This window comes from Ochotona curzoniae, unplaced genomic scaffold (genome assembly GCF_017591425.1).
Source record: "Ochotona curzoniae isolate NIBS_2020 unplaced genomic scaffold, NIBS_Ocur_1.0 contig_883, whole genome shotgun sequence".
Lineage (NCBI taxonomy): Eukaryota > Metazoa > Chordata > Mammalia > Lagomorpha > Ochotonidae > Ochotona > Ochotona curzoniae.
Window position 1 is genome coordinate 25,599,555 of NW_024466599.1, and position 26,257 is coordinate 25,625,811.

The window sequence follows — 26,257 nt, forward strand, 5'->3', positions numbered from 1 at the left end:
CTTTAACTCGTTGCAGAAACCAAGCCAGCCTGTGTGTTTAATAACGTAGAATACTACGATGGAGACATGTTCCGAATGGACAACTGCCGGTTCTGTCGATGTCAAGGCGGTGTTTCCATTTGCTTTACCGCCCAGTGTGGCCAGCTGAACTGCGAGAGGTACTATGTGCCGGAAGGGGAGTGCTGCCCGGTGTGTGAAGGTACGGAAGGGTGCCGGTTGAAGAGTAAAGTTAAAAAAGAAAATTCATCCAACCATGGACCACTTAGTTTATAGCAATGAACTTCCAACCTGATGCTGGTGTCTAAATGATGTAGCTATTGGTGGTGTTAAAAAAAGAACAGATAGGAACCTCTGTGTAATACTCATAGTGAATTGTCTGGTCATGGTCGCTTACATCTCCCTTCCTAGAATTCAGATCCAAGCGCAAAGTAAAAATGAACTGTATGCATAGCATTTTTATATACTATAAAATATGGTAATTTTTTTATCTAGTACATGTGCACTGGCCACTCCCACCCGTAGCAGGCTGCCTTTCCAAAGCTCTGACGGATTCATTTCAAATTTTACCTTTGTTTTTGCGTAACACAGTGTTAACCTGCTGGTGACTCCTTTCCCAGCACAGTGGTGTTTATTTGGGAGACACAAGATTTAGCTAATTGCTGTCAATCTAGGGACTTCAGGGGATTTTGTGTATGTTGTCTTGTAAGTAATCGAGTTTTTTCTATTGTAACTTAGCTGCCAATTGCCCAGCACGCAGGGACAAAGGTAGCAGCAAGTATGCATGATGCTCCTAAGCCAGTCTTGTCATGCACACAGCCATAGAACGGACATGCAGACATTCAGTTCAGTTAATCCTACCAAGAGCGTTGTCACTCCCAGTAACTGGGGGCATTGTGCTGTCCAGAGAAATTGAGAAGCGATAATCATCTCAAGTGGCAACTCAGAAGTCATTGCTGGAATCTGAAATGTGTTTGTGTCTCCTGGTTCCCCCACACGCAGCTTTCTCCCCAAAGCTTTTCAGAGGGGTGGAGTGGTAGCACGTGCCACATGCATTTTCGAGTCCTAGATCCTCTTCCCTGACCCAGTGTCAGAGGTAGTTGCAGGTTTGGTGTGACTGATGCATTTGTTTAGACTCCTTGAGACACCTCAGGCAATTTTGAGCTGCTGTTAATCACAACTGGAATAGAACTCCTGATGACTAGACCCTGGGAACAAATATCTATAGCCGTAGGCAGAAATAAGATGCGTGATATACTCAGTCTCACTGTAAACTTATTTTTAATTTAGACCCAGTGTACCCTTTTAATAATCCTGCTGGCTGCTATGCCAATGGTCAGATACGTGCCCACGGAGACCGGTGGCGGGAAGATGACTGCACCTTCTGCCAGTGCATCAACGGGGAACCTCACTGTGTGGCCACGGCCTGTGGACAGAGCTGCATGCACCCAGTCAAAGTGCCTGGGGAGTGTTGCCCAGTGTGTGAAGGTAAACCTTGCAGATTCTGACGTATCTCATGCTGGAGGCACTCCTACCAGGATGCTCTTGTTTGTTTGTTTTTTTTTTTTATTTCCTTAGGCATAATATCTGTGTCATGCTGTTACTAGCTGCAGATGAATTTATTGTACAGCCCAAACCCATCATAGGGTGAGGGGGGGAATGTTACAAATATGAAATGAGAGCAGAGAAGTCTTTGTTGGAATGTTTTGCAGCATAGGAATATTTACATTTTAATCCAATTCACTTGAACTCTGTTTAATACATAAAGGTCAGCACAACAAAATGATGTGAAGTGAAACTCGTGAGTCAAGCACAGCATGTTCAATTTACGAGATTTCCATGAGCTCAGTAGTCCTGGCTCCTGGGAGGGAAAACCGAAACCACCAAAGGCCATTTGGGTTGTCAGCTGCCATCACTCTGACATGCATCCTTCCAGCATCATCAGGACTGTGCTCTTACGTATCCTGCAATGCACTTGTTCTGTCTGTCACCTGCATTCCCTACCTGTCTTGCTGTCTAGAAGAGAAACTTTGAGGCATGATGAAGTTTTCTGTCCCAACTCCTGCTCCAATTCATTTTCTCCATCCCAGGAGGAGTCTAAATATTTACTACTCTGAATGTGTGTGTCTTTCTCTCTTGCTCAGTTTGTTCATTTGAAAGGCACGGAGACAGAGAGGGGATAGTCAATAAGAGAGATCTTATCCAGTAGTTGATTCCCCCCAAATGCCGGTAGTTCCAATTCTGGGCTAACTCAGAAGGACAGAGAATCCAGGACTTGACCCAGGCACCGCACCATGTGGTGTGGGCTTCCCAAGCGGTACCACACTCATACCACAATCCCTGCCTCATCATCTCCTTCTTAATCTTTATCCATGTCTGCTAATACAAATGAGCTTAAATGTTTGTGTGACAAATCTGTTAGAGCATCCATCTTTAACAAACACATTTGTGTAGTAAAATGAACTAGCCTAGGTCAAAAATTAATCTGTGTCGAAGATGGATCCTTGTAGATTTCTCAGATTTTTTTTTCCTTTAAACATTTTAAATTTTGAATAGTTTTCAACAGATTCAGTGTGGTTTGTAGGTACAATTCTTTTTTTAATCTTTTAAATCTTTGAATGTTTTTTGTTGATGTTGCTGTTATATGATAATGTTGAATAGGCACTGGAATCTCCTTTCTCCCTCCCCAAATCCCCTCCCCTCCCCACTCTTCTTTCCTCCCGTCTTACAATGGATGTCTTTCATGAGTTTTCATAAGTCCATCATGCTGCCACTGGGCATGACACTGAGGTGTCTCCCAACAGTGTAGGGTATTAGCCGTATCACTGAGTCCTTCCTTGTACTGCACACTTCTGTTTCCACCTATGAACATATTAATTTCCCATTATGCACCCCCTTAGGTACAGTCCACCACAGGAGTGGGGGTTACAGAACATGAAAAAAAATAAAATGAGTGAACCTTCGTCCACATGAGGTTGACAGACATAGAACAAAGGTATCAGTGTGGCACTAGGGTGGTGAAAAAGAATGTCCAGCATCTTCGCACAGGAATAAATGCCAGTGTGTGTCCCGTGTGGCACTGGTGAGAATATAGTAAGGACTAGATCATCATCATTTATGGGCAGTAGCAATAACAGTGATAAAAGGGCCATTGACAGTCATAGGTGATTACAAGCAATCAGTCTCTTATGGATGATTGATTAATGGATTTGAAGAAACCAGTAGATCCCTCCAGAAACTCAGCTAAGTGGACTAAGTCTTTTTAAGTATCAAGTTCTTTGCTCCCACCTGAATTTTAATAAACTCAGGCTTCAGAGTTTGCTCAACTGTTTTCATTAACCTCAAAGGGGTTAGACTTATTAGAGACTTTAAAAATCATGTGAAAATGGAAGCTGGAAAATTCTCGTTTTATTGGCATCCTCAATTCCCTCCCCATTGCTCTGCACAGAGTGCAGCTGTTGCACGGTGGGGCTCTATAGCTTCCCGAGGACTGGTGTCACACGCCCACCCCTCACGCAGACACACCTCCCAGCTCCTGAAGGCAGGGTTTCAGGGCGGATAAAAGGAGTATATAGAAATAGGTGTAAAGGTTGTAGCATGAACCTCACAGGAAAGGGCCACTTGCTGATGCACATAAAAATGGGGATACCTAGCCCTAAGAATTGGGAATAAGCTGTTGTCAACTGGGAACAGGGTGATACTGTAAGAAAAATTGAAAAGCAGAAATAAGTATTCCAGTAAATACTACTCTTGAACTTTGTGGGTCTTGCATCATACATTCAAAATAGGACTTAAAAATCTTGTAAAAGTGAAGTGAGGACTCTCCTCTAAAAGTGAGGATAAGGTTTGCACTCAAGAGCATCCCCATCAAGGTGCATAGAGAAGGGAAGTATTGGAGAATAGAAACCTATGTGAAACTGATGGATTGACATCACAGGTGTTCACAGGTGTGAACTTAGTTTGATCTCTGAAAGACTTGCACAGATACAACCTGTTAAAAGAATTAGTTGTGGTGAGCCATTAGTTCCAAAAAATGAAGAACTTCCTGTAGTCCAGATAGAGGAAAAAGAAATGAGATAGCTCTAACTTCAAAGAACACATTTAAGCTAAATTTTAAACTAAGCCAGACCTCTGATGTTCACATCGAGGTACTGTGTGGTAAATGCTTCACGCTTGTACCCGATTTCTCCTAACCGCAGCAGTGTGTTCATGTCTTATGAGCCCTTTTCGAGATGAAAAAAATCAAGGTTTAGAGAAGTTTAGATACCTTTCCCCTCGGTTCACTTCCTGTTGTTTGCCCGAGCTGACATAAGCTGAGGCCTGCTGGGTTGAGCTACATTTTCATTTGCTTCCCTGCTCACAGATGTCATCTACTTCCCCCATTCATCTCTGGTCATCTCTGCCTTTTGGCTCTGTGCTGTGGGGAGACGGAGCTGGGGTGCAGGGGAGGACATGTGAGCCCCGCCTTTCTTTGAAGACCTGGGATATCCTCCCAAGTTCAAGTCTCCTGTCTCCCGTGTAGAAAGCCGCTCTGCAACAGAACTCGGCCTCTGCCTCGTGCCAGCTGTTGGATTCTGCTGGTCTCCTTCTTTCGTGCTCTCCCACACAACCTGTCTTCATCTGAGCTTTCAAAGATTCTACTTTCTTGTATTAAGAGAGTGAATGTATTCTGTGTTTCTTCTTAGTTTGTCAAGAAGTGAGTGTCAAATAATATTGTATTTGACCTGCAATAACTCAAGATAGATTCTATCTGCATAGGATCAAAAACATTACATATCTTAGAAGGATACTAAAGGGTTATAAATTACTAATAATAGTTATAAAATAATACAAGGTAAATGAATCTCATTGCTTACTTTCCAGAGCCCAAGAAAATATCTGGAACCAACTAAAAATATTTTTTTCATTAATCATTAAGTAGCACACTGAGATGAAATTTCATGTTGTTTCAGAATAACGAAAGGATTTTATGAAACGAAATAAGAAAAAAAAAAAGTGTTAATGTGTGAGAAGTAAGCATCCAGCCAAATGATTTAGAGAAGAGCAACAACCTTGGTGCAGCTTATCCGCATAATAAATTCCTTTGTACACAGTTGCATAATAAGTATTGGCCCTGGCCCTGTTAGCCACAGTCTCAAGGTACCTAGTCAGAGTCTAAAATTAAATGAAAAGACCTCACACCAGGATTGTGGTTTTAGATTCTTTCTAGATAAATTATTGCATTACTGAATACAGTGTGTTTCTCCCTACAGGGAGGAATAAGATTGTTGTGGCTGTTGCTTTTGAGCATACATACCTTCCAAGTGACAGCATCATGGGCCTGATTACTCCTGCTGAACTGGAGGACTGTGAACTTGAACCTTGGGGACCCTTAGGAGATTAGGCCGTTACTTGACAGTTAACTTTGATTCATAAGTGTGTAAGTGCTTGTTAAATTGGCACTTAAGTACCTTCATGATGGAGTTTTAGCAAGTAATAACCAACACCCAATTCAGGTACACAGATTAGCAGTTCTGGTATGTAACTGATTTTAACCTTGTGTTTTGCTTTCCTGGCTCATGTCTACCTCTTTTTGTGATGGCCAAACTCAGTATTTCCATTTTTGATTCAGGTGGATATGTGCAGACTAGCATAACCAGTTTACAGCTTCAATGGACATATGGGAGTTAAAGATTTACCTTAAAACAAACAAACAAAAACCTAAAAACAAAAAGGAGGGACCTTCACCCATGTCTAGCACCATTACTGTTAATGACCATGGTTGATACCGATGACAGACAAACCTCATGCCAGGTCAAGTGCTGTGATGCTCCAGCTCCTTTTGAGCCTCACGATGTGGGTTTTTCCATCCTATTTCAGCGTTACATCACACAAGGTGTTGCCCTGTGTGAGGACTCTTCCCTATTCTTTGGATCCCTAAAAATCATCTGCATATAAATAGATGCTCAAAATTTTTCATGAATACATAAGTAAGGGCAAGACGTGAAAGGGAAAGAATGGAATAGGAAGCCACAACCAAACCTTTCTTGCGAATCTCCTTAGCTGAGTAAGGTGTTGTGTGTCTTGCCCATGGAGTAGGACCACATATCTGTAGGCAGGTTTGGCCAGCCGGCTGTAGGTTGACTCATCCTTCTGAAGAGGGCCCAGATCTCTGCTCCAACTTGGTGGAGGCTCTGGGGATTGTCCAAGTCTGGTGTGGAACTGGCAGTTTGGTCTCACCCAGTCCCTAAGGTCCAGCATGCAGGAGTTTGAATGAGGCTTCCTCAACCCTTCAAACCTCATGCTCACTCGTACTTAGGTACTGGTTTGAAGACCTAACTGGTGCAAGTGTAAGTGCCACCGCATGCTGACTTCAGTTCCTTACACAGGTCAAGTTTTACTTTTCCTGTCAGAATTAGGCATTCAGAGTAACAGTGTTGATTGTTTTGCTAGCTAAGTTGACTGGTAAACACATGCCATCTCCATTAGAGGCTTGTTTTCTAGTGGAAGGTAAGATAGAGTGTTGGGAAGTGAAATGGTGACTCTAAGATGTATGTGACATGTCCGTGTTAACTTGGGGGGCAGGGAAGAAGCAAGGGATGTAGACAGGTGTGTGGACAACTTCCTGTGAGCGTGACTTACAAGTTGTGAGAGTCGGATGTGATGTCTCGTCTTGGTCTGGGCTGGCAAGGTCACTGTGGCTTGAGGATTCTTCCAGGATGCAGAGCCCCCTGTGAGGAGGAGCTAAGGGTTTCTGTGATCTTGAGACTTTTGGAGCCAACACTAAGAGTATCACTTTTCAAGAACTAGGAATAACTTGAATAATATTTTAAAAGGTCATACCCAGCAGTATACTTATGTTGCCAGTGAATAAATCCTGTTTTTGCGAGTGAGTGAAAGGGTAATTTCCTTTCTACAATGTGTTTCCCTATAAGCAAGGAAAAATGCTTTTTCTTTCACAGACAAGAAATCAAATAGTCATTTGTAGATTTTAAAAGTAGAGTGATGGGCATATAGGAGGACCCATCATATTCTCTTTGGGTGTTTAAAAAATGTTTTTCCATAATAACAAGTTAAAGCAGTAGCATCCGCAGAGCTGTTGGAAACAGGAGTTGGTTTTAGGCAGGGCCTCTAAGTCTGCTCACCTGGACTTAATCAACTCTTGAACTGGAGGAGTAAGAGAGCTGCTGTGCGTGGATTCTTTTCTGCCTCTGTGGATTTAGGGAGGAATGTGATTGAACCAGAAAATCAACTGTCTTTTTCCTGCCACTGTCTTCTATCCCTTCATTGGGGAATCCTGGACCTACTTGAAAAAGTGTCAAAGCTTTGGTTTGAGGCATGTCTGCAGCTATGTAAATTTAGTAAGCTGCTTCCACATCAGCTCACCCAGTAATAGACTGCATGCTGTGCTCCTAATAAACTGGAGGGCTGTGAACTGTCACATGCACTGGCTTCCTCTTCATCAATCTCAGCTCTGTGGAACTGTATTCTTTCCCATGAATGTTCGTTATATAATTTGAATCAAGCTGCTTTTCAAATGAGATTTCCACAGATTGCCAGAAAAGTCTGTACCAGGCACATATCTGGGTGGGAATTCCTTGAAACAAGAAAAAAATGTTTCCAGCCCTGCCCTGCCCATAATGCTTCCTCACTGAACAGTCTCTCAAATGATTAAGCTACTGCCTCTGTGGCAAGGAGTCAAGCATAGTTTGGCTGACCCCAGAGAGGCAGTGAAGTCGAAGATACCACAGAGTCACATATTATTAACATACTGAGAGTCAACAGGGATCAAAACTCAGTTTATGGGTGGTATTGCTTCACTGCCGTATACCACACTATTATTAGTAAGCCACGAATAATAAAATATTCATAGCATCTTGACGACTGCTTGGCAAATTGTTCCATCCTTTAACTCTAGATGTCCTGGAGATGAGTTTCATAAATGGAAATGAAACTCTAACACAATCTGTTTTCTGCTTGCCCAAATAAGGTCATGTATGGAGTTACAGAAATGCATAGCAAGTGATCAAAGTTAACCTGGGTCTTCAACCCAAGCATCATAGAGATGTCAGTGATGAATTTTGTGACATTACATCTTTGGATGTTAGAATGCAGATGGAAAGAACATTCCTATGTAATTGAAATACCACTTTCAGAATTGTAGGATTGTTTTTTACAGCCACACACAGTGCATTCCATAATTTAAGTATCTGCTTTTTACCTGTTAGATCTACCATTTACATTAACAGTTAAACACTTATGATGATAAATTGTTGTGGAAGTAGTGTGGTTTTAGAAGAAATGGTTGTTCTTGCTCATAGCTGGTAATCTACTGGTTTTCCAATTCTAGCCTGCTTTTGCTTGCATTAGTAAGAGCTTGCACTTTGTGCTAGAATCTTGGCAAGGTCAGCCTGAAAGTGTTATTTTATGGTATGATCAAGCTGGTCAGTGCCTTAAGTAGTCAGAATTATTCCGAACTGATTCTGAAATACATGATTAGAAGATCCTCTACACCTGAATTTACAGGGTTTACAGTCCTAGCTGTTGAAGCAGCATATTTCTTCTTGTTACTTTTTCTTTCTTTTTTGGGGGGGTGGTCCCTTTATGTACTTCCCGTACCAAAAAGGGAGTTATTGCTGGGAGTCTCATAATTTTTCTGCTCAGATAATAATTGCATCTAATAGATAGACTCAGGCCTGCTAATTTTCATCTAATCAACAGAGGCAGGAAAACATAGTCTGGAATGCTAGCTATGTGAATGAAAAATATTTAGTCATTCTTGAAATGATAGGAATGTTTTTCCAACCAGCTTAAATAAACACAATCTCTTTTGAGACTGTGTTAAACTTTTTTTGGATAAGAGACAACTCTTAGGCAACCAAACAGAAGTTAATGAAGGTTATTAAGAGGCATGCCCTTCAGACAAGGCCTGCATAACAGAGAAGATTCCATCATCTTCACGGGTGCAACCATTGATGAGTAGCAGCGTGGGTTTCCTTCAAGCATTTGTCAGTGCACTGCAGTGTAACATTTTAACTAGTGACATTGTAGCTAAAGGGAGATTTGCCTTGCCTAATGATGGCTGTATCAGGCCATCTTAAAACAAGATTTTCTTTCTCTCCTCTGCCACTCTTAGTCTCAGTCCCGAGGAGTGAACCTGGCGCAGAGTGCCTGCGTTTAAATTACCCGATGGGACTTTTCCAATGAAGTTTGTTTAGTTTGTTTTTTTTCCCTTGTTGATGTAAGGTCTGGCTGTATGCACGAATTATTTTTAAGCGTTTTATGTGAAAGGTTAAGTAGCACAGAGACAAAGAGACAGAGACAGTTTCCGCCTTCACTGGTTCACTCTCCGGTTGCCTTGCAGCAACCAGGGCTGACCAGGCTACAGCCAGCAGCCAGGAACAGCATCCAGGTCTCTTAGGAGGGTGGCGGGATTCAAGTGCTGGAGCCACCATCTGCCTCCCGGGGTGTACATAAGCACGATGAATCCAAAGTGGAGTACTGGGATTTGACCCAGGCACTCCAGTCTGGGACGCACATGTCTCAAAGGGCAGTTCAATCCTCTATATCACAGCATGTACCCTAAGAAGTTATTTTAAAATACACCAGTGTTTATACTCAAGTGAAGTATTTTTCCTTTCAAAAGAGTTAAACGGGACAATTGTATGCTTATTCTAGGAATACTCTTGCAGAGTATTTTTGGTGTTTCTCTTTTAAAACTGATTGTAGAGCTTCCAGTGCATTCTTTGGACTATCTTCAGCTTTGTAAACCCCTGACTTTGAAAGTTTATTAGACTCCAGCATAAGGCCGGAGTCATTCATGTCTAACTCTGCTAAAAAAAAGTAATTTTAGCAGAAAGAAGCTGTTTAGAGAAAGCACTCAGTGACAGTAAAGACAAGACACTCTGTCTTCCATGACATAGTAATTTGCTCTGAAAGCAACACTGAAGAAAAGTTTGATGGAATTTTATCTGAACAGCATTTTGGCACAGGCGTGTAGGCTCCAAAGTGAATGCTTTTATTGGATAACACTTGTTTGTGAGTATAACTCCTAATGTGTTTATTTCAAAAATCAATTCACCGATTCTATAGTATCTTTTTTTTTTCACCGGGGGCATATTTTCAGATGGGCCTATGTTTTAACATTTTTTGAGAAATTGCAGATGTCCCAATCACACATGTTTTCAAATAAATCAGACTAAAATAATTTGCCTGTAAAAAAAAAAAAACTCATAAAATACATGGCGATTTTAGTATAATTGACCTGTAAACTTTTAATTCTCCAATTCCACTTTCAATTCTGCCCTTTAAAATATTATATGATGTGGTCTTAATGATATCTTCTGAGAACACAATGGGTTCACAATTGAATTGACATGAGGATGAGCGATAGTGAACAAACTCAGTGAAACATGGTTAGAGACCTCGTTAGAATTATTCTGCGTGCTGTGTCTGATTATTGAGAACACAATGTCATGTAACTATAAAACGGCTGCTACAACATAGCTGTAAAGTAACAGGACACTCCTTTACTGAAGGATGTGCCTGGACCACCCAAGGATCTCGCTGTTCTAAGGTGGCACCAAGAAGACAGGTTCTGCTCAGTGTGTCTGTCCTCGGTGTGCTCATTGGACCATCTTCTGCCAGTACTGGATGTCCATCTAGGGCTAATACCATCAATCTCATCTCAACTTGATATGGGATGAACAGCTTCAAACATTTGGCATGATTTTGAAATTCGTTAGAAAACACGAGACACGATGCATTTCAAGTTATTCATTTTTGTGTTTGAGTAATTTACCAGTTTGACCAGATTTTTGTTTGTTGTTTATATCGTTGGGATACCGATGAGCCTATTTTGAAAACTTCATGGAAGTGGAATTTAGAAATCCGTACCTACTTGGAGCTTTAGAAATGCATGAGAAAATACACATTATCAAAAGAAATATACATAGATTTCAAATTCTTTTACACCAAAATAAACTTGCCTTCTAACTCCATTTTCCCATGAGTTATTTGAAGCACTCTGATACTTAAACATCAAGTTGATCTTATGTTCACATCTGAGAGATCAGCTGGATTTATCAGATTTGCTTGGAATAGAACCCAGACCATGGCTCCAGACCACTTAAGAACACAATATTTAAAGCTAGTTGCCAATCAAAAGTAAGATTGCAGTCAGGGCCCTAGTTCATATTTTGTAGTACCATAGTGAACCACATCAAGGTTCCCAAGAAAAATCTGAGACTAACAGGGACTTTTGCTCCTGGGGACCCTCAGAACCATGTGGCATTCTGGGCTTTATTCATTGGCCGCTGGAACAGAAAACTGACTTTATTTTTATATACATAGTGTTTTCCTACCTTTTATCTGAAAGGCAAAGTTACAGAGAGGAGAAACAAGATAAATCCTCCATCTACTAGTCCACCATCCAGATGGCTGCAGTGGCTGGACCTGGGCTGCTCTGAAACCAGGAGCTTCCTCCGGGTATTTGCCCCCCCCCCCCCTGCTTTTCCAGGGCATCAGCAAGGAGTTGGATTGGAAACAGAGCAGCTGGTGATTGAACCAGCACCCATACAGGATGCCAGTGTTGCAGGCAGAGGATTAGCCGCCCCAGGACGCCAGCCCCAGAAAGCTAAATTTTTAAACCGCTTGCTAGACCAGGCAGAGTTCTCAGCATGCATGCTGTGCCTTTACTTCATCCTTGGCTTCACCTTATTTTTTCTTCTTTAAATTTACCTAGGTCCCTGATTCCTTAATCTGAATAAGTAGTCTTTCCTGATATAATTTGAGCATACCTTGAATCTATTTTCAAATGAAAGGAGATATTTTTATATACTTACTTCAGTGGGTCATGCCTACTTTTTGCCTTACCGGAATCTCGTGTTGCCATCTAGACAAACAATTTGGCCTATCGGTCGGAACACCAGAGCCTATTCCCTTTTGCCTTACTTAGAAGACTGTTGCCTTGCCTATGGGCTCACTTTCAAATTTCAGGCAGTTTCTCTTTGTTAGTGGAGCTGAAATTTGTTCAGAGATAATAAGAAGTCAGTTTCATAAGGCCTCAGGCCTTCCATAGTGAAGAGGAATCCGCAAGTTTGTATCTTTTCAAAGCTGTGACTCTCATCCTTTCGTAACAAAGTTTTTTTAAAGATTCCACAATTATTTATGCTAGATGAATTGAATAGGGAGCACCCCCACCCTCCTGAGACACAGATAACTGAAAACATTATTTTTTGAGTGAAACTTCCCCCAAGAATATTAATATAAACCTCCTAGCTGTGCATACCCTATTGTTGACCTAAGTTTAAGATCACTAGCCTACGAAAATCTACGTTCTGCTCTGAGATGGTTGTAAGAGATGAGGCTTCTTTTTCTTCTTTCTACTTAAGCACAGCACAACTACTAGCAAAGATACCAACATAGTATAAACAATGCTGTGATGGGTTTGCCCTTGTCCCTACAGATCAAGCAAGGCCCCCTTCATGAGAGAGGAAGAACGAGGTCAGCCAGACACAAGCTCATTGTTTTAGCTCACACTGGATAAGCTGATGACTGAGATTGCTGTTCTCTTGGAGACACCACAGACATAGTCAGAAAGTGCAACAATGTTATCAGACGGCTACTCAGCAAAAGTGAAAGGCGCCAGTGGCCAGTCACTAACGTGTGCCAAAGCTTAGCAGACCATGTGAAAGGACACCACCGACCCTCCCACATGGCAGATGCTCGTCCTGGCCTGAGCAGAGATAGAAAATGACACTTTTAAGTTACAGCGGTCAGAGTTCAAATGCTGAACCAGTTCCAGTGGAAGAGCCTTAATAATTCATTTCTTTGCCATTATCTGAGACCAGTTGGTGCTCTGAGATAGGGTCATCATTGTAACAGTAATTAAGGTAACAAGTAACAGGTGGATAGCCCTGAGAGTTAACAGACTCATTTCTTTTTCATGACGGTGGCATTAGTGGTGGTGTTCAAGCCTGCCTGGAATATTGTGAGGTCGGTATAATGAGAATCCATCTTGTATAGAAGCCTAGAGCATTTCATTATCACTGAAAGAGAAGGACTCTGGCTAGGTTTTCTGACGTCCGAGTCCATGATCTTGGCATTGCTTCTCTTTATGTTTTCATGGAGTGAAGTTCACCTTCACCAGTTTACTCCCTAAATGCCTGCAAAGATGGAAGGTAGGCCAAGCTGGGAGCTGGAAGCTCAGTCTGTGTGAGTGGCAGCAACCCAGCTATTTGAGCCTTCTCTGCTGCCACCAAGGGGCTCTGTTAGCAGGAATCTGGAATCAGTAGCTGGAGCTAGACGTCGAATGCAGGTACTCCTGTATAGGATGCTGGTTTGTCAGCTGGCACCTTAACTGCTGTGCCAAATGCTGCCCCCATTTTTCTTTGGACCACCGTTGTGAAGGGGGAGTGCAGACAAGGAAAATAAGGCAATAAACATGAAAGGACTTGATTTTCCAAGTGCAGATTCTGTTCTTGTCACTAATGCACTTCTCATTGTTGAAATCCAGTTCCTTTGGCTTTGTCTTTCATCTGTGGTTCCCCATGGGAGCCTCTGCTTGGAATTGTGGCCTTGCTGTGTGGTCTCCGGCAGAGCCAAATCTGTTCCCTGCTTCCCGCCATCTAGTAACACCATACAAAGTGACAGCCCTGAATTGCCCAGGAAGTGCTCTATCCCCTGAGCCTTGCCTTCTGCCCGGGCTTGTTCACATCCAGCCAAACCCTGAGCCCAGAGCCCTGAAATTAGTCCCTGATGAGTGGAATTGTTCATCTACCCGTCGCTTTCCGTGTGGTAGACACTGGGATACCATCACTGGGATTTGCCAATTCTGGTCTAGAACTCTCCCTTCCCTTCTGCTCCTCCTCGCCGGTGTTTACTTAACCATTTATAAATTTGCTGTACAGTTGGCAAAAGTGCCCATAGCTCAACTCAAGTTCCTGAGTTGAATGAGTGCCTGGCTATTTTCAGAAATATTTTAGTAACATTTTTTTTTATTATTATTTTCTACTGCCCTAGAGTAGGGTAGTCCCAGAAGCAAAACAAAAAAAAAAGATATTGGGAGCATCAGAATTTGTTATGAATTACGCTGTGAAACCATGTATAATAGTATGTAATCTTTTGTACATTTTCAAGCCAAAGATACAGATCACATTTTTAGCCTCCCAGGAAACTGTCATCATTAGCTGTCTCATTCTAGATTGCTCGGGTTTTTCCTCGGTTCTCACTGTTTCTGAGTGTTAAGTTTGCAGTAACCTTCACAGCTAACTTACCACTTCAGTTGAAATCATTTACTGAATGCCTGCTGCGTGTCGGGGACTTCACAGGTGTAAGGTTTAGGGAACTTACTGTCTAATCATCTTAGAGTTAGCAGAGTCATGTTCAGTAGAGGCTTTTCTTTGTTAAGCAACATATCCTGACTCTGGATGTGTAGCTAGCTTTTCCCCTTCGTTCTTGTTTATTTGTTGAGCAATGCTACAGAACATGCTCAGTGTTGGGGGCTGAAGTTATGAACCGTGAATGAAAACTTTCCCCCCAGGTGAGGCCCCTTTCCACTCTGGGTCTCAGCTGTCTCCCAGGGGTCCAGCTGAACTGCAGCCATGTACCTTCCTGCCTCAAGTGGAACATCGCTTTAAACACACACTTACACACGCACAAATGAAGATGGCATGGAGTATCCAACCAAAGGCTTCTGAGATGTAGTGACTATAAAAATGAACAGTAAAAGGGATATCAAGAATAAAATGCAAGGCAAGTGTACAAGCTCTAGATTATTCTTGGAATTCATTTTGTGAGCTGTCTCAAGCAGAATTCCTGGAAAAAGAGATCCCATTCTATATTAAAATTTTTTTTAATTTGTCTTTTGTGGCCTTTCCATAATAATCTCATAATCACACTTCTGTCTTTTCCTATTAAATATGAGACTTGTAAAAGAAGAAAAATAAGTCAAAGAGCCAAGATTCCTTGGAAAAACACATATAAAGTTAATAGGCCTAAAATAAATATATGGTTGCTTCTCTATCTCTGGCCATGAAATAATATAAATCCTGGGAACATTTTCACGCCATCCATTTTAAAATAAAGAAACTGATTTGAGATAAGTATTTTAGAAATCAAAAGGCTGTAGGTGTTGTTATGAGAACCATATACAAAGCAAAAAGGGCTAACTATGTCGTGCCTGAAAGAATTTGAAAACTCTGGCCGTAGGGAGATTTTTTTTCCATGACTTAATGAAACTTTCTTAAGTACACATTCATACTCCATGGAAATTCCCACTTCCAGATTAGGGAATTTTTTTTTTTCCCTTATTGTTTCCAATAGAGTTTTCCCTTTAGCTTTTGGGGGAAAATTTTATCCTTATCCTGCTGGTCTTGCCAGAGTACAGTTACGTTGACACTTTGGTAAATTATTGGAGTGCTGTTCTGGCTTCTTAAGGGACACATCTGAAAGTAACTGTGGTAACAGTGATATATGAAGATGCAGTACGCCAGATAAGCTGGTTGCTTTGGTTCTGTCTTGGCCAGTCTTATCTCAGGTTTAGGACCCAGGACAGGCTACCATTAATCCATGGGGCTGCAGGGGGCCTACCATTGAACTGCCACGTAAAAGTGGGTGAAGCTTCAGAATGTTCCCACTCACTCTGTATTCATGTGGCTTCACCAAGCCTGGCTCCTGCAAACCTTCCCCACCCCTTAAATAAGAAAAACAACCCAAAGAGAGTGCTTGAGTTAAGTCAGGGAAGATAACATAATTGTTCATTCTGTCTCACAATCAAGTCAGCAGGCTTGGGAATTTGCAGAGAAGAGCTATGTAAAATATGCAAAGCATTATTAAATCCCTAGAGGAGGAGTAGTAGAGAAATGGCCACAGATGAGGACTCATTTCTCTTACTACTCCTACTGGTTTTTTTTTTTTCCACTTAGGAAAGAATGTAAGGCACCTACCTGTACAAGATACTTTTTATAGGTGTGTGCCAATCATGAGGCCTTCCCAGAGTTTTCTTAGGCTGTGGGTGTGTGTGGTATGGATGCTGTGGAATCAGGGATGCCAGTGCATCGCAGCCAGCCACAGGGGGGCCCTGCAGAACTGCTCTTCAGCCAGGTCCCACACCGTGAGGTGGCAGGCTAGAGACCATCAGAATTGGGAAATAAAGTCGTTTAACCCCAGACAGAAGCAAACGCTGCACATAGACCCAAGAGGATAGCTCTGTGGCCTTGCATAGCTGTCCTTATCCAGAGTCACCCACCCATGCACCAGAGCTGCTAATGGACTGTCAGTCTTCCTGGGGATCCAACCAGAATGGGGGCTACACACGTGTTCTCTCACATTTGCTATGAAAGATAACCAGCTCATGCCAATCAGAGTATTGAGAATTAAGTCAAAATTGGATGTTCAGTAGAGTAGTGCGGATTAGACCCCCACGTTAGACCATCTGTTAACATGTTCCTTTAAAAGGCTACTTATACCTGAAATATCAACACTATCAACTGAAATATCAACAATATCAGTTATTTCAGTGGCAAAATGGTATAGTTGTTATACGATGTAAAGTAACTAGAAGCAAAATATGTTCTTTTTCTCTTAAACTCATTGGAATATGTAATGTGAGAGCAAGGTTGATGGGGTTTAACTTGTTAAAAGATTAGAGTTTTGACTTCTGACTTACCTGGCGGCTTTTTGGAGAATTTTCTTTTGCCATTGTAATCTTCTTTTTTAATTGTATAAATTTTATTTTTGACAACTTTTACATATTTTATTAGGGTGCAAAAGGTTAAGAACTAGAGGAAAGTGGGTGAGACCATTGTTTTCACATTCTCTTCTTTCCTTTCTTTATCTGAGGAAAGGGGAGAGATAAAGGGAGAAGCCACTGCCCGCCTCCCAACCAGTCCCAGGGTCCCTGACCTGAGGCATGCTCAAAGGGTCCTGCTCAAGTGGTTTTGATAGTTCAGTAGTTCTGAATTGCTGCCAATTTGCCATTCCGATCACGATGAAATCTCTCCAGACCCCACTCGCTGACGTAGTCTACCTTAGAGACTCCATTTGCCCGGGTATTCACTGCCAGCATTTGGCTAGGGTACTTGATCGATTTGTTCTATCTTCCATCCTCTATAATGGTACCAGATGTCCTCTACAGGTGCCAGTATATCGCCCAATCCTCTGTATGTTTCTGGATACGCTGTCCGCTGTTCCGTCTAAGTCACTGAGGAGGCCCAGCTCTGGCACATGCATTCCACGGTCAGACCATGGAACCTGCAATTTTCTGCATGGTTGGAGCTCTGAGTCCAGCGGTTCAATTGAAGGGTTCCCCAAAGAAACATCTGAGGTGATCCCAGACCTGCTGCTTGGGTGTACATGCCAGTACAGGATCCGGCACAGTCCGTTGCTCAGGTCAGCCTTCACACACACTGTTAGTTGCAATTCATGGATCAGTTGTCTCCAGCCCTGTCTTCTCTGCAAACTAATGGAGAATTTTTTATAAAGCAAAATGAGAAAGTAGAGAATTGAGATTATATTCGCACAATTTTTTTTCTTTTAACTTTATATTTTTGGCCAAATTAATTATGGTCACACTCCCATAATTTCCCACATTGAAAAGATAAATTTAATTCTAGGAAATCTTTGAGCATCATTATAAAATTCTGATGTGTTCCCAAGGCTAATTCTTGAAAATATCAGCATTTTCTTTGAAATATTTTTACTGGTAATGCATTTGGGATATGGAGAAAAACACCAACTTTTAAATATAAAACAAAGGACCAATATGTGTTTGTTTCTGTTATTGAGTGTTACAAAAGGTTTCTTTCCAGAATTTTGTTGTTTCGGACTTGGGTTTTAAGAATTGACAGATAGCAGCTTGGACTTCCCGCAGAGTGCAAGGGTTCTTGCAAAAATAGCTGTTCTGACCTGTGCAAGGTGCCTGGAGAATCTAAAAATCGGTCAAGAAAACGACAGGACGAGGGAGTAGCAGTTCCCACTCAGCAACAGAGTAGGGAACAGCAGACTGGATGTAGACATAACAAACACCCATTTTTGTTCTTTATTGCTTCTAGGCTCAGAAACTATTTCTAGAATCCTTCTCCACAAAGAAGCTGTTCCAGGGTTCCCTTTAGAAATAGTTGTAGCCAAAGACAATGAATTCCTGCTGTTTCAAGCCTTCTTCCTTTGGAGGACATTAAGGTATTTCTTTAATTCCTCAGCTCATTCAATATAAGATGAGATGGAATTTCAGGGTGATCCTATAAGCAGTACGTCATTGAATTTCCCCTCCTTTGTGTAAGCAGCTCCTCATTCTTCTGAATGAGGAGACCCAAGATCATGACTCATTTTAGAAAGGCCTGTACTAACACGTGTCCACCCTGCCAATTTAAAGAGGGACCATTTGCTTTGCTTCATGCAAGAGATGCCACATACAGTGATGTGTCATTGCTTCCAAAAGTCTTAACAGCTCCTCTGTTCATCCCTACTCTGTCACTAAACTCACAGCAAGGCATAACCATCATCTCTAGAAAAAATGGGTCCTCTCTGGCACCTGATCTCAGTTCCAGACCCTGTGTAGCACAGGAGCCCAGAAGTATAAGATTGACTTGAGAATCTTCCAGTCAAGAGTTGTCTGCTGTAAAAGTCCACCAGTGCTTACGTTAGCAAAGGTGTGAAATGATCACGGTTCTTGACAAAGTTCAGGCTGTTTTAACTTTAAACAAACAGAATGCACACTTAACATTCTTTACAATACTCTTTCAAGCTTTTTTCTGTATTTGCATGAGAGGCAGTCATGCTGTAGTACCACAATTCTGAATTGTTTAAAATCTCTCCTCCCTCCAAGACCTTACAAAACAATGTTAAAAAATATATAACAGGGTTGTGGTCCTCATTCTTGATAGGTTATAAATGCAGTGTTGATTTTCAAAGCTTTCAATCAGGATGATACCAGATGTGCCTCCCTTGGGATAAGAGTAAGAAATTGGGTTCCAATTGTCTAGCAGCACATCCTTCTCAGAAACAATTTTCCATGACTTAGCGATAGCAACCAGTTCATATGTTGAACTGGAAGTGGATCCTCAGATTTAGATTCAGGGCTATATCATCCTAAATGCATCTTTTTTGTGATATTCACATGGACATATGACCTCCATGATAGGGCACTGTGCACTAAAACGTCGCAGAAGGAAGAAAGGCAGCAGAGCATAGTGTATGACTTCAGGTGGGAGTAGAGACGAGTGGAATTTGCATGTGTGCCTGTTACAGAAACTCCAGTTTGTCGGGACAGCAGCAGTCAGGATCCCAAAGCATGCTGCACCACCGCTAAAGCTTTGGAATCTGTTCCAGTTTACATGTGCACAGGAAAAGAATACTTAATTGTTACCTATAATCAAACAAGATGCCACGTATTAAAATGTTTTTCTAAAAACTTTGGTCTTTACGTTGAACATATCACAGAGCCGCATCTCTCCAGAAGAAATTGAGCTTTAGTGAATAAAGAGCTTGGGATGACTTTTGCTGTGTTTTAGCCTTTAGTTTTGAGGGTATCAGAATTTGAATGTACATTCCTGCCAGATAGCTCCCATCTAATATAGAACACAAATACATGGGAAAGCATTGAGCTTAAGGGTCCTGGTTATTTTAATTCTTGGGTATCACCACATTGCCTGAGGCATAGACGGGAAGGTTCTTAAAGTAGGATCTTTCTTTTTTCCTTCCTTTCTTTTACCTAAAAGTTAACACATTGTAGGACCAGCACATACAGAAAGGCTATTTTTTTTGTTGTTGTATATGTTTCCCATCTGTTCAGCTGAACAAAAGCAGTGATACCGAGTTGTAGTGAAGCAAGCTGAGTATGCTTCCTCTCCTGGGGAGATGTGTGTGGCAGTGTATCCGTGCCTGCACGCCTTGCTGATGAATCCCTGGAGAGAAAACTCAGGACTGCTGGCTTGTACTTCCGATGCTCAAACAGCTCGGGCCTTTTCCCCATTTATTTTGTAGCCACAGATCACGATGCTGATCTCATCTATTAATCGTAACAGGTATAAAAAACAAAAACAGTACCCACATCACTACTGGAAAAATTTCACTTAGGATTTGAAGAGCATGTCAGGCAATGCATCCTCCCAACAAATACCAGCAGTTCGTGGAGGTGAAATTCCCCACGTCCTATGAGGATTGTGTGATTTTATTGTCAGTTTACTCCTCCAAAATATATGAGTCTCTGTAACATTTTCTGAAGGCACAAGTTTCTCATAAGCTTCCCATCCAAGTGTCAGTAAAGAGTACAAGGTATTGGTCCATGTAAATATACCGAAGACATTTCTTTACCCATAAGCCATCCACTGAAGCGGTACATACAGTGCTCGGGACCTGTCCCTAGTCCTTGGTCCGATAGCTCTTCAGAACCTGGAATTCTTTCTTCACAAAGGTAACCTGCATTATGGTTGGTTTAGTGCTGATACACGTCCCCAGCTCTCTTTCTTTCGCAGCTAGAATAATTTTTGTCAAAACATTGGCAGCTTTGTGACTAAAGTCTGGAATAGAATCATTATCTTTGGAGAAGAAGAGTATCGTAAAACGAATAGTTTTGAAAACTAAAGATGTTTATGATAAATTTTAGGAGCAGTAAAAGTAGCTAATTCACTGTGTCTTCAAAGTTGCTTTTAAACTTTATAAGTTACCAGAAAGAATTCTTTAGTCACTGAAAGTAATTTTGAAGTAACAATGGAAAGTTTATGTAAAATTTTCAGGAAGGCATTTTTCAAAATGTTTGTTGTAATAAAAATAGAGAATGTGCTATGCTTACTGTATGTGTGTTTTCACTGGAGACTGCTGACCCAAACATCCCTCTAATAACTCAGCCCTGCCTGCTACCTGTGAGGAGTTGAGTCACCATCCCCTTTTAGCAGCAAAAAAAAAAAAAAAAAAAATTAGAACCCTTGATCATAGCATTGGAAGCTTAAAACACTTATTCTGGTGTCTCTTCCATGGCAACAAGGGCTGAAACTTGAGAAGACAGTGTGGACTAATGGATGGAGTGTTGGACAGAAGGTCAGGAACCTCTGTTCTGTTCTATTCCCAGCCTGCTGCTGGGTTGCTATGTACACTCAGATAAGCCAGCTACCCTCTCTGCACCTCATACTTTCCATCTGTAAAAACAGAGGTAGAGATATTCTGCACTTAACTACTTCACAAAGATAGTGTGAGGGACAGCTTCCTTTGAAAGAAGGTCATGGTATCGTTGGGTTGAAAAGATGCTCTGTAAATATGTCCTTGTCTCATTCTTCCTGCAGCTTAGCATCATGTAATGTACCCTTCATCCATGCAGTGCAGAACAGCTGCTGCAGCATCAGGCTTGTACCGCTCCAAAGGCAATAACATGCCTGGGTTTGCATGTCACTCCCCTACTTCCTGATGCTGAGAGCACAGACAGGACAGGGTTCCCCAGTGAAGGCATTCAGGAACATCACAGGGCACATCCTGTGGATGTGATGTGTGCTTGATATATTGCTTAGTTACTGTTTCTGTTCAGAATTATTCTGGTCCTTCTGTGCTGTCTTCCAAGCATGACTTCCCAGTGTCTCTCCAAAATTCCAGTATGTTGCATGCCACTCCCATAAGCCTCGGGGTCCTGGAACCAAGCTCAGAGTCACTGTCAGCTGTCATATCGTCTGTCCTATCACATAAAAGATGGGAGAAAACCCAGGCATCTGATTCATTTATGTGATAGCTCCCACAGGTTTTAGAAGTATGGCAGAACAGAGGCTAAGATAACTGATGGTTGGCAGCTAATGCCATGACTGCTATAAAAGAGTTAACAGCCAACAATTTAGATCAAGTTTGCTTTAATCCCTGTTGCCTGCTTCCATAGCAAAAACTCCCAGAGAAGCATTGTATGTCGATCCCAGAAATGGAGAAGTGACTCACAACCAAAACAGCAGTACATTCGCATTTTCAGAAATCTAAATAAAAATATTTCTGTTTCAGTGTTAAAAACACAACAAGAGAATGAAAACTTAGGATTTGATGAAAATCATTGATTAGACTTTGTAGCTTATTGTAGTGTTGGATTTCAGAGATTGAATAGCATCTCTAAGAGGTAATCATGTTTCATTGATTTTTTTTTTCCCTCTTTCTGTTATTAGAACCAACCTACATCACAATTGATCCACCTGCGTGTGGGGAGTTATCCAACTGCACCCTGACAGAGAAGGACTGCATTTATGGTTTCAAGCTTGATCACAATGGCTGTCAAACTTGTCAGTGCAAAAACAGTGAGTACATAGAAGGCTGTAGTTGGTGTTTTTTTTTTTTTTCCGAGACCTAATATGATATTGTCAAAGCATATTATGTGATTGAATATCTTTCTCAGTCATGTTCAAACATTCCCTTGACAAGCTAAAAGAAAGGGGGCGGGGGAGACAGCACAAAGTAACTTAGGAGAAAAGAACCACTCCTTGACTCTGGTTTTCATCTTCATGCTATGGTAATCAGAGCTTTTCCTACCCAGTTGCCTCAGAGTGGCTTTGGTATATGTGCTTCCTGGCATCCACTCGGCTCTCTCTACAGCAGTCTTTCTGGGGTCCCAGTAACAGGCAGGTCACCCACACGGATTAGCACATTCCATGTATGGCAATGTAATCCCCAGAGCATGTTTCATTGTATTGACCCCAGCTCTGCCTCCATGGACATTTCCAACTATGTCTCCAGGCCATGACCTCGGAAACTGGATAGAATATATAGCATTTCTCACGCTCTGTGCGTTTAACTGAAATGAATTCCCCTACTTGTTTCTCCGGAAAACAGACATCCTCTGTTCCTTTGGCCATTCCTCAGGTGTGAAAGGGTTTCCAAAATCTGGTAACTTCTGTGTCCCGGCAAGCAGTGTGTCCTTGCCTTTATATAACAAGTGGTCTGGAAACAGACAGCATACTCCAGGCTTCAGTCTGATCAGTACAGTGCTGTCACATGGCCTCTGTTCACTCTGGGTTTGTACACTGCTGGATCATACGCCGTCGGTAATCAGCCAGAATCACAGCAGTTGCTGTGAGGTGGTTCCCATCCATCCTGGATTTGGACATTTGATTCGCGTTTTTGTGTTGTTGCTATTGCTATTGTTGTTTTCACATTTTATTCATTTGCTGTTACATATGAAAGAAAGTCAGCTCTTCTGTCTGCTGGTCACTCCCCAAATGCCGCTGACTGCCAGATTAAAGCCAAGCTGAAGTCAGAAGGCCAGAGCCACATGTGGGACTCCCACGTGGGGAACAGGGACCCAAGTGTTTGAGCAGTCACCTGCTGCTTCTCAGGATGGGCATTAATAGGAAGCTAGATTGGAAGTGCAGCTGGGACTCCAAGCTAGGCTCTTCAGAATGGAATAGGTGTCCGGGCACCCTTGATTTCCTCCTTTGATGATGTAGATCCATGGTCAGAGTTAAAAGATACTATCCTAGTAGTTCAAAACCATTTTGTAACTAATTTTAGGGATACATTCTTATCTTGACCGTATGAACTTAGACTGGCAACTTAATATTATATAAGCATAACTTTTATGCCCTCATCTAAAACAGTTAAATAGAACAGAGCGAGGACAGAGCCCTGTGATTCTAAAGACCTTTCAGGATGACACTGAACATGCTGCTGCTTCCCCGAGTGAAGTTAACTCTGAACAGATCAGCTCCATTTCCACAATGAAGTCCTGAAAACACTTGGCCTGTGTCTTGTCTGAACTCAGAACACATCATGCTTGCAGCATTCCTTTGCTGCGAAGTGTATTTTGAGAATAAACTGAAGTTAGTCAAGCATGGCTTATTCTTCTGAACCTGTGCCTGCTCCCGGGGGTCAGTGCTTGCCTCTTTAGCGATTGTAAATCATCTGACAGTCCTTCCTGAAGCAGTTTCATTGTGAACGTTAAACCTAGTTTTCTGTAACTCTTTTAGGTTGTCATATGGCTTCCTTTCCGGAATCTCTTTCCATTCTCTCCGATCTTTCCCAGATATGGATGATGGTGCTGTAATAAGCAGATTGTGAGCCTCTGGGCGCAGTGATCCCAGGCCCGTAGACGTGATGCAGGCAGGCGCTCACTTTCTCCGTTACATTGGGACATTACATCCCTCTTAGCCTTACTAATTCATCACTTTTTTTTTTTTGGTAGCAACATTTTTACCGAAGATGCAAAATGGGAGTTTGAGTAATTCTGTTTGAGTTACATTACCATAAGCACATCATCTTCACAGTAGAGTTTGTGCAAAACCAGTTTATGCAGCTGTGGTTGGGCTCATGGTTGTTGCCATTTGTCAATTTTCTATAAGCCTCTGTCCATCTTGGCCTGGCTTGCCTTCTTGCACTTGTTTCTGTCCAGGAAAGGACCAGGCCCTGTTAAACACCAGTCTGCTCTTTGTGCCTCCCTTTAGAAAGCCCTGGTCATCAGAGTTGCCTTAGCAGCCACTTGTGTTTACTCAAGTGGCCAACTCTTTTTTTCAGGGTCAAAATAAATTGTTAATTGTGCAATGAAGAGTTTATGTTTCAGTCCCTCTAGTGCCTGTTACGTTAGACGTATTCGTCGTACAATTCTTGGCTTAACGTGGGACCAAACCTTAAATTCTTTTCAGAACATTTTTAAAGTGCCAGTTTTCTTGTTCCCCGTCACCTCATCCTCTGCCTTCACCTGAGTTTGCTGTTTGGAGAGCTTGACAGCTGATGATGGTTACATAAGAGTCCTATCGCTTCACCTTTCATCAGTAAGTCTAAAGAAGTAATTTCCCTCAACTCTAATTGAAACAGCCAGATCCTATCATTGGCTTTTTGCAAACTGAGCCTGTTAGGAAGAGCTTCCCTGTCACATGTCTTTGACAGGGTTGCACACTGTCTTTTAGGAGGAACATCTGTGTAGCCTGCCGTGTACCTCCATTTCATTCGAATGGAGGTCTGTGCAGGAGACCAGTATGTTTTACATCAGGTTTCCTACATACACATTTTAATGAAACACTCAGTGTTCACATATTTCACCCATCTTTAGAAATACCTAGTCTTCCCTTTTTTCTAGTTTCTTCTTTGACCTAATATTTATCGAGCACTTTTCAAGTTTCAGGTACTACCCTCAGTGTTGAACTCACAAAGATGAATAAAATGTACACACTGCTATAGGAAAAATTGAATTTCTGTAGTTGAAACAATAATGAGGTAGCACCATCCTAAACCAAATGCCATAGTGTAACTTTAAAAAAGTAAGTCCACTGGGCGGGGTGCTATTGTTGCTGCTTGCATTACCAGGATCCCATGTGGGCACTGGTTCGAGTCCCAGCTGCTCCACTTCCAATCAGTTTGCTGCTTGTGTGCCTGTGACAGCAGTTGGAGGATGGCCCAAGTGCCTCTACACCCACATGGGAGACCTAGAGGTTCTTGGTTTCACACAAAAGTTAGAGCTGCAGCTCTAACTTTTGCAGTCATACTGGTAGATGAAGGATCCTTCTCTGTCTCTTTTTTTTCCCTCTTTTTCCCTTCCTCCCTCTCAAATAAAAAAAAAAAGGTTTTCTTAATAGTCCTGCTAAGAGTGAGAGCTCAAGTTTGAGTTCAAGCTTATAAGACTAGGAAAGTAACTACCTGTCTCCCAGGGCTGTGCTCAGTAGGTACTGGACTGTGGAAATGAACAAGTGCCTTTGGACATTAATATTGCTTAAGATTCCCTTGCGAGTTCTCCTTATTTGAATCCTACAGTGTCCATATCATCACCTGAAAACTTGATTAAGCACATTTGGAATTTGTCCACTTATCTCCATCATGTAGAACAATGGTGTATAGCATTCTGCTCTCACTTCCCCGATTCCTGTTGCTCATCCTGTTTGACAGCCCTTTGGGAACTGAGTCTGGTCAAAATCAAGTTTCTGGATCCTAGGCTGTTAGATTCTTGTAAGCGCAGCTCTCCTCTCAGGCTGTGGCATCACAGGGCTAGGTGGCCAGGACGGATTGCCTGACTTCTGGCCTCTGTGTTGTAATCCATGAGGGACAGGAAATGGTACCTAACTGATGGGCTATTTGGGGAACAAAATGAATGGATATGGAGCTGGCTTCATCACCTGATGAATGGTACTTGTTTGTTCTGTGTGCTGGCTGTTTTATAACATCCTTTTCTGAGTCAGCTCAAACCAGCGCCCTGGAAAGCCCCTATCTTCCCTCCTGTATTCTCAAACCGGTCTGCCTCTACTTTCTGTCCTCGTAAGATACTTGCTGTATCTACCTTCTCTTTTACTGTGTAATTTTAATCTCCAATTATTCTTTCTCCTTCCTGTGTTTTTTA

General features: G+C 41.9%; 1 protein-coding gene across 3 annotated transcripts in view; it reads left to right on the top strand.

Annotated features, from left to right (window-relative positions):
- Nucleotides 1–26,257, top strand: part of CRIM1 (cysteine rich transmembrane BMP regulator 1) — a 185,309-nt gene that overhangs the window by 116,028 nt on the left and 43,024 nt on the right. For all 3 annotated transcript variants that reach the window (XM_040993062.1, XM_040993063.1, XM_040993064.1), the window contains 3 exons: nucleotides 17–199; nucleotides 1,288–1,485; nucleotides 22,107–22,235. In XM_040993062.1, coding sequence (XP_040848996.1) covers nucleotides 17–199; nucleotides 1,288–1,485; nucleotides 22,107–22,235 — 510 coding nt within the window. The remainder of the gene's footprint in view (nucleotides 1–16; nucleotides 200–1,287; nucleotides 1,486–22,106; nucleotides 22,236–26,257) is intronic.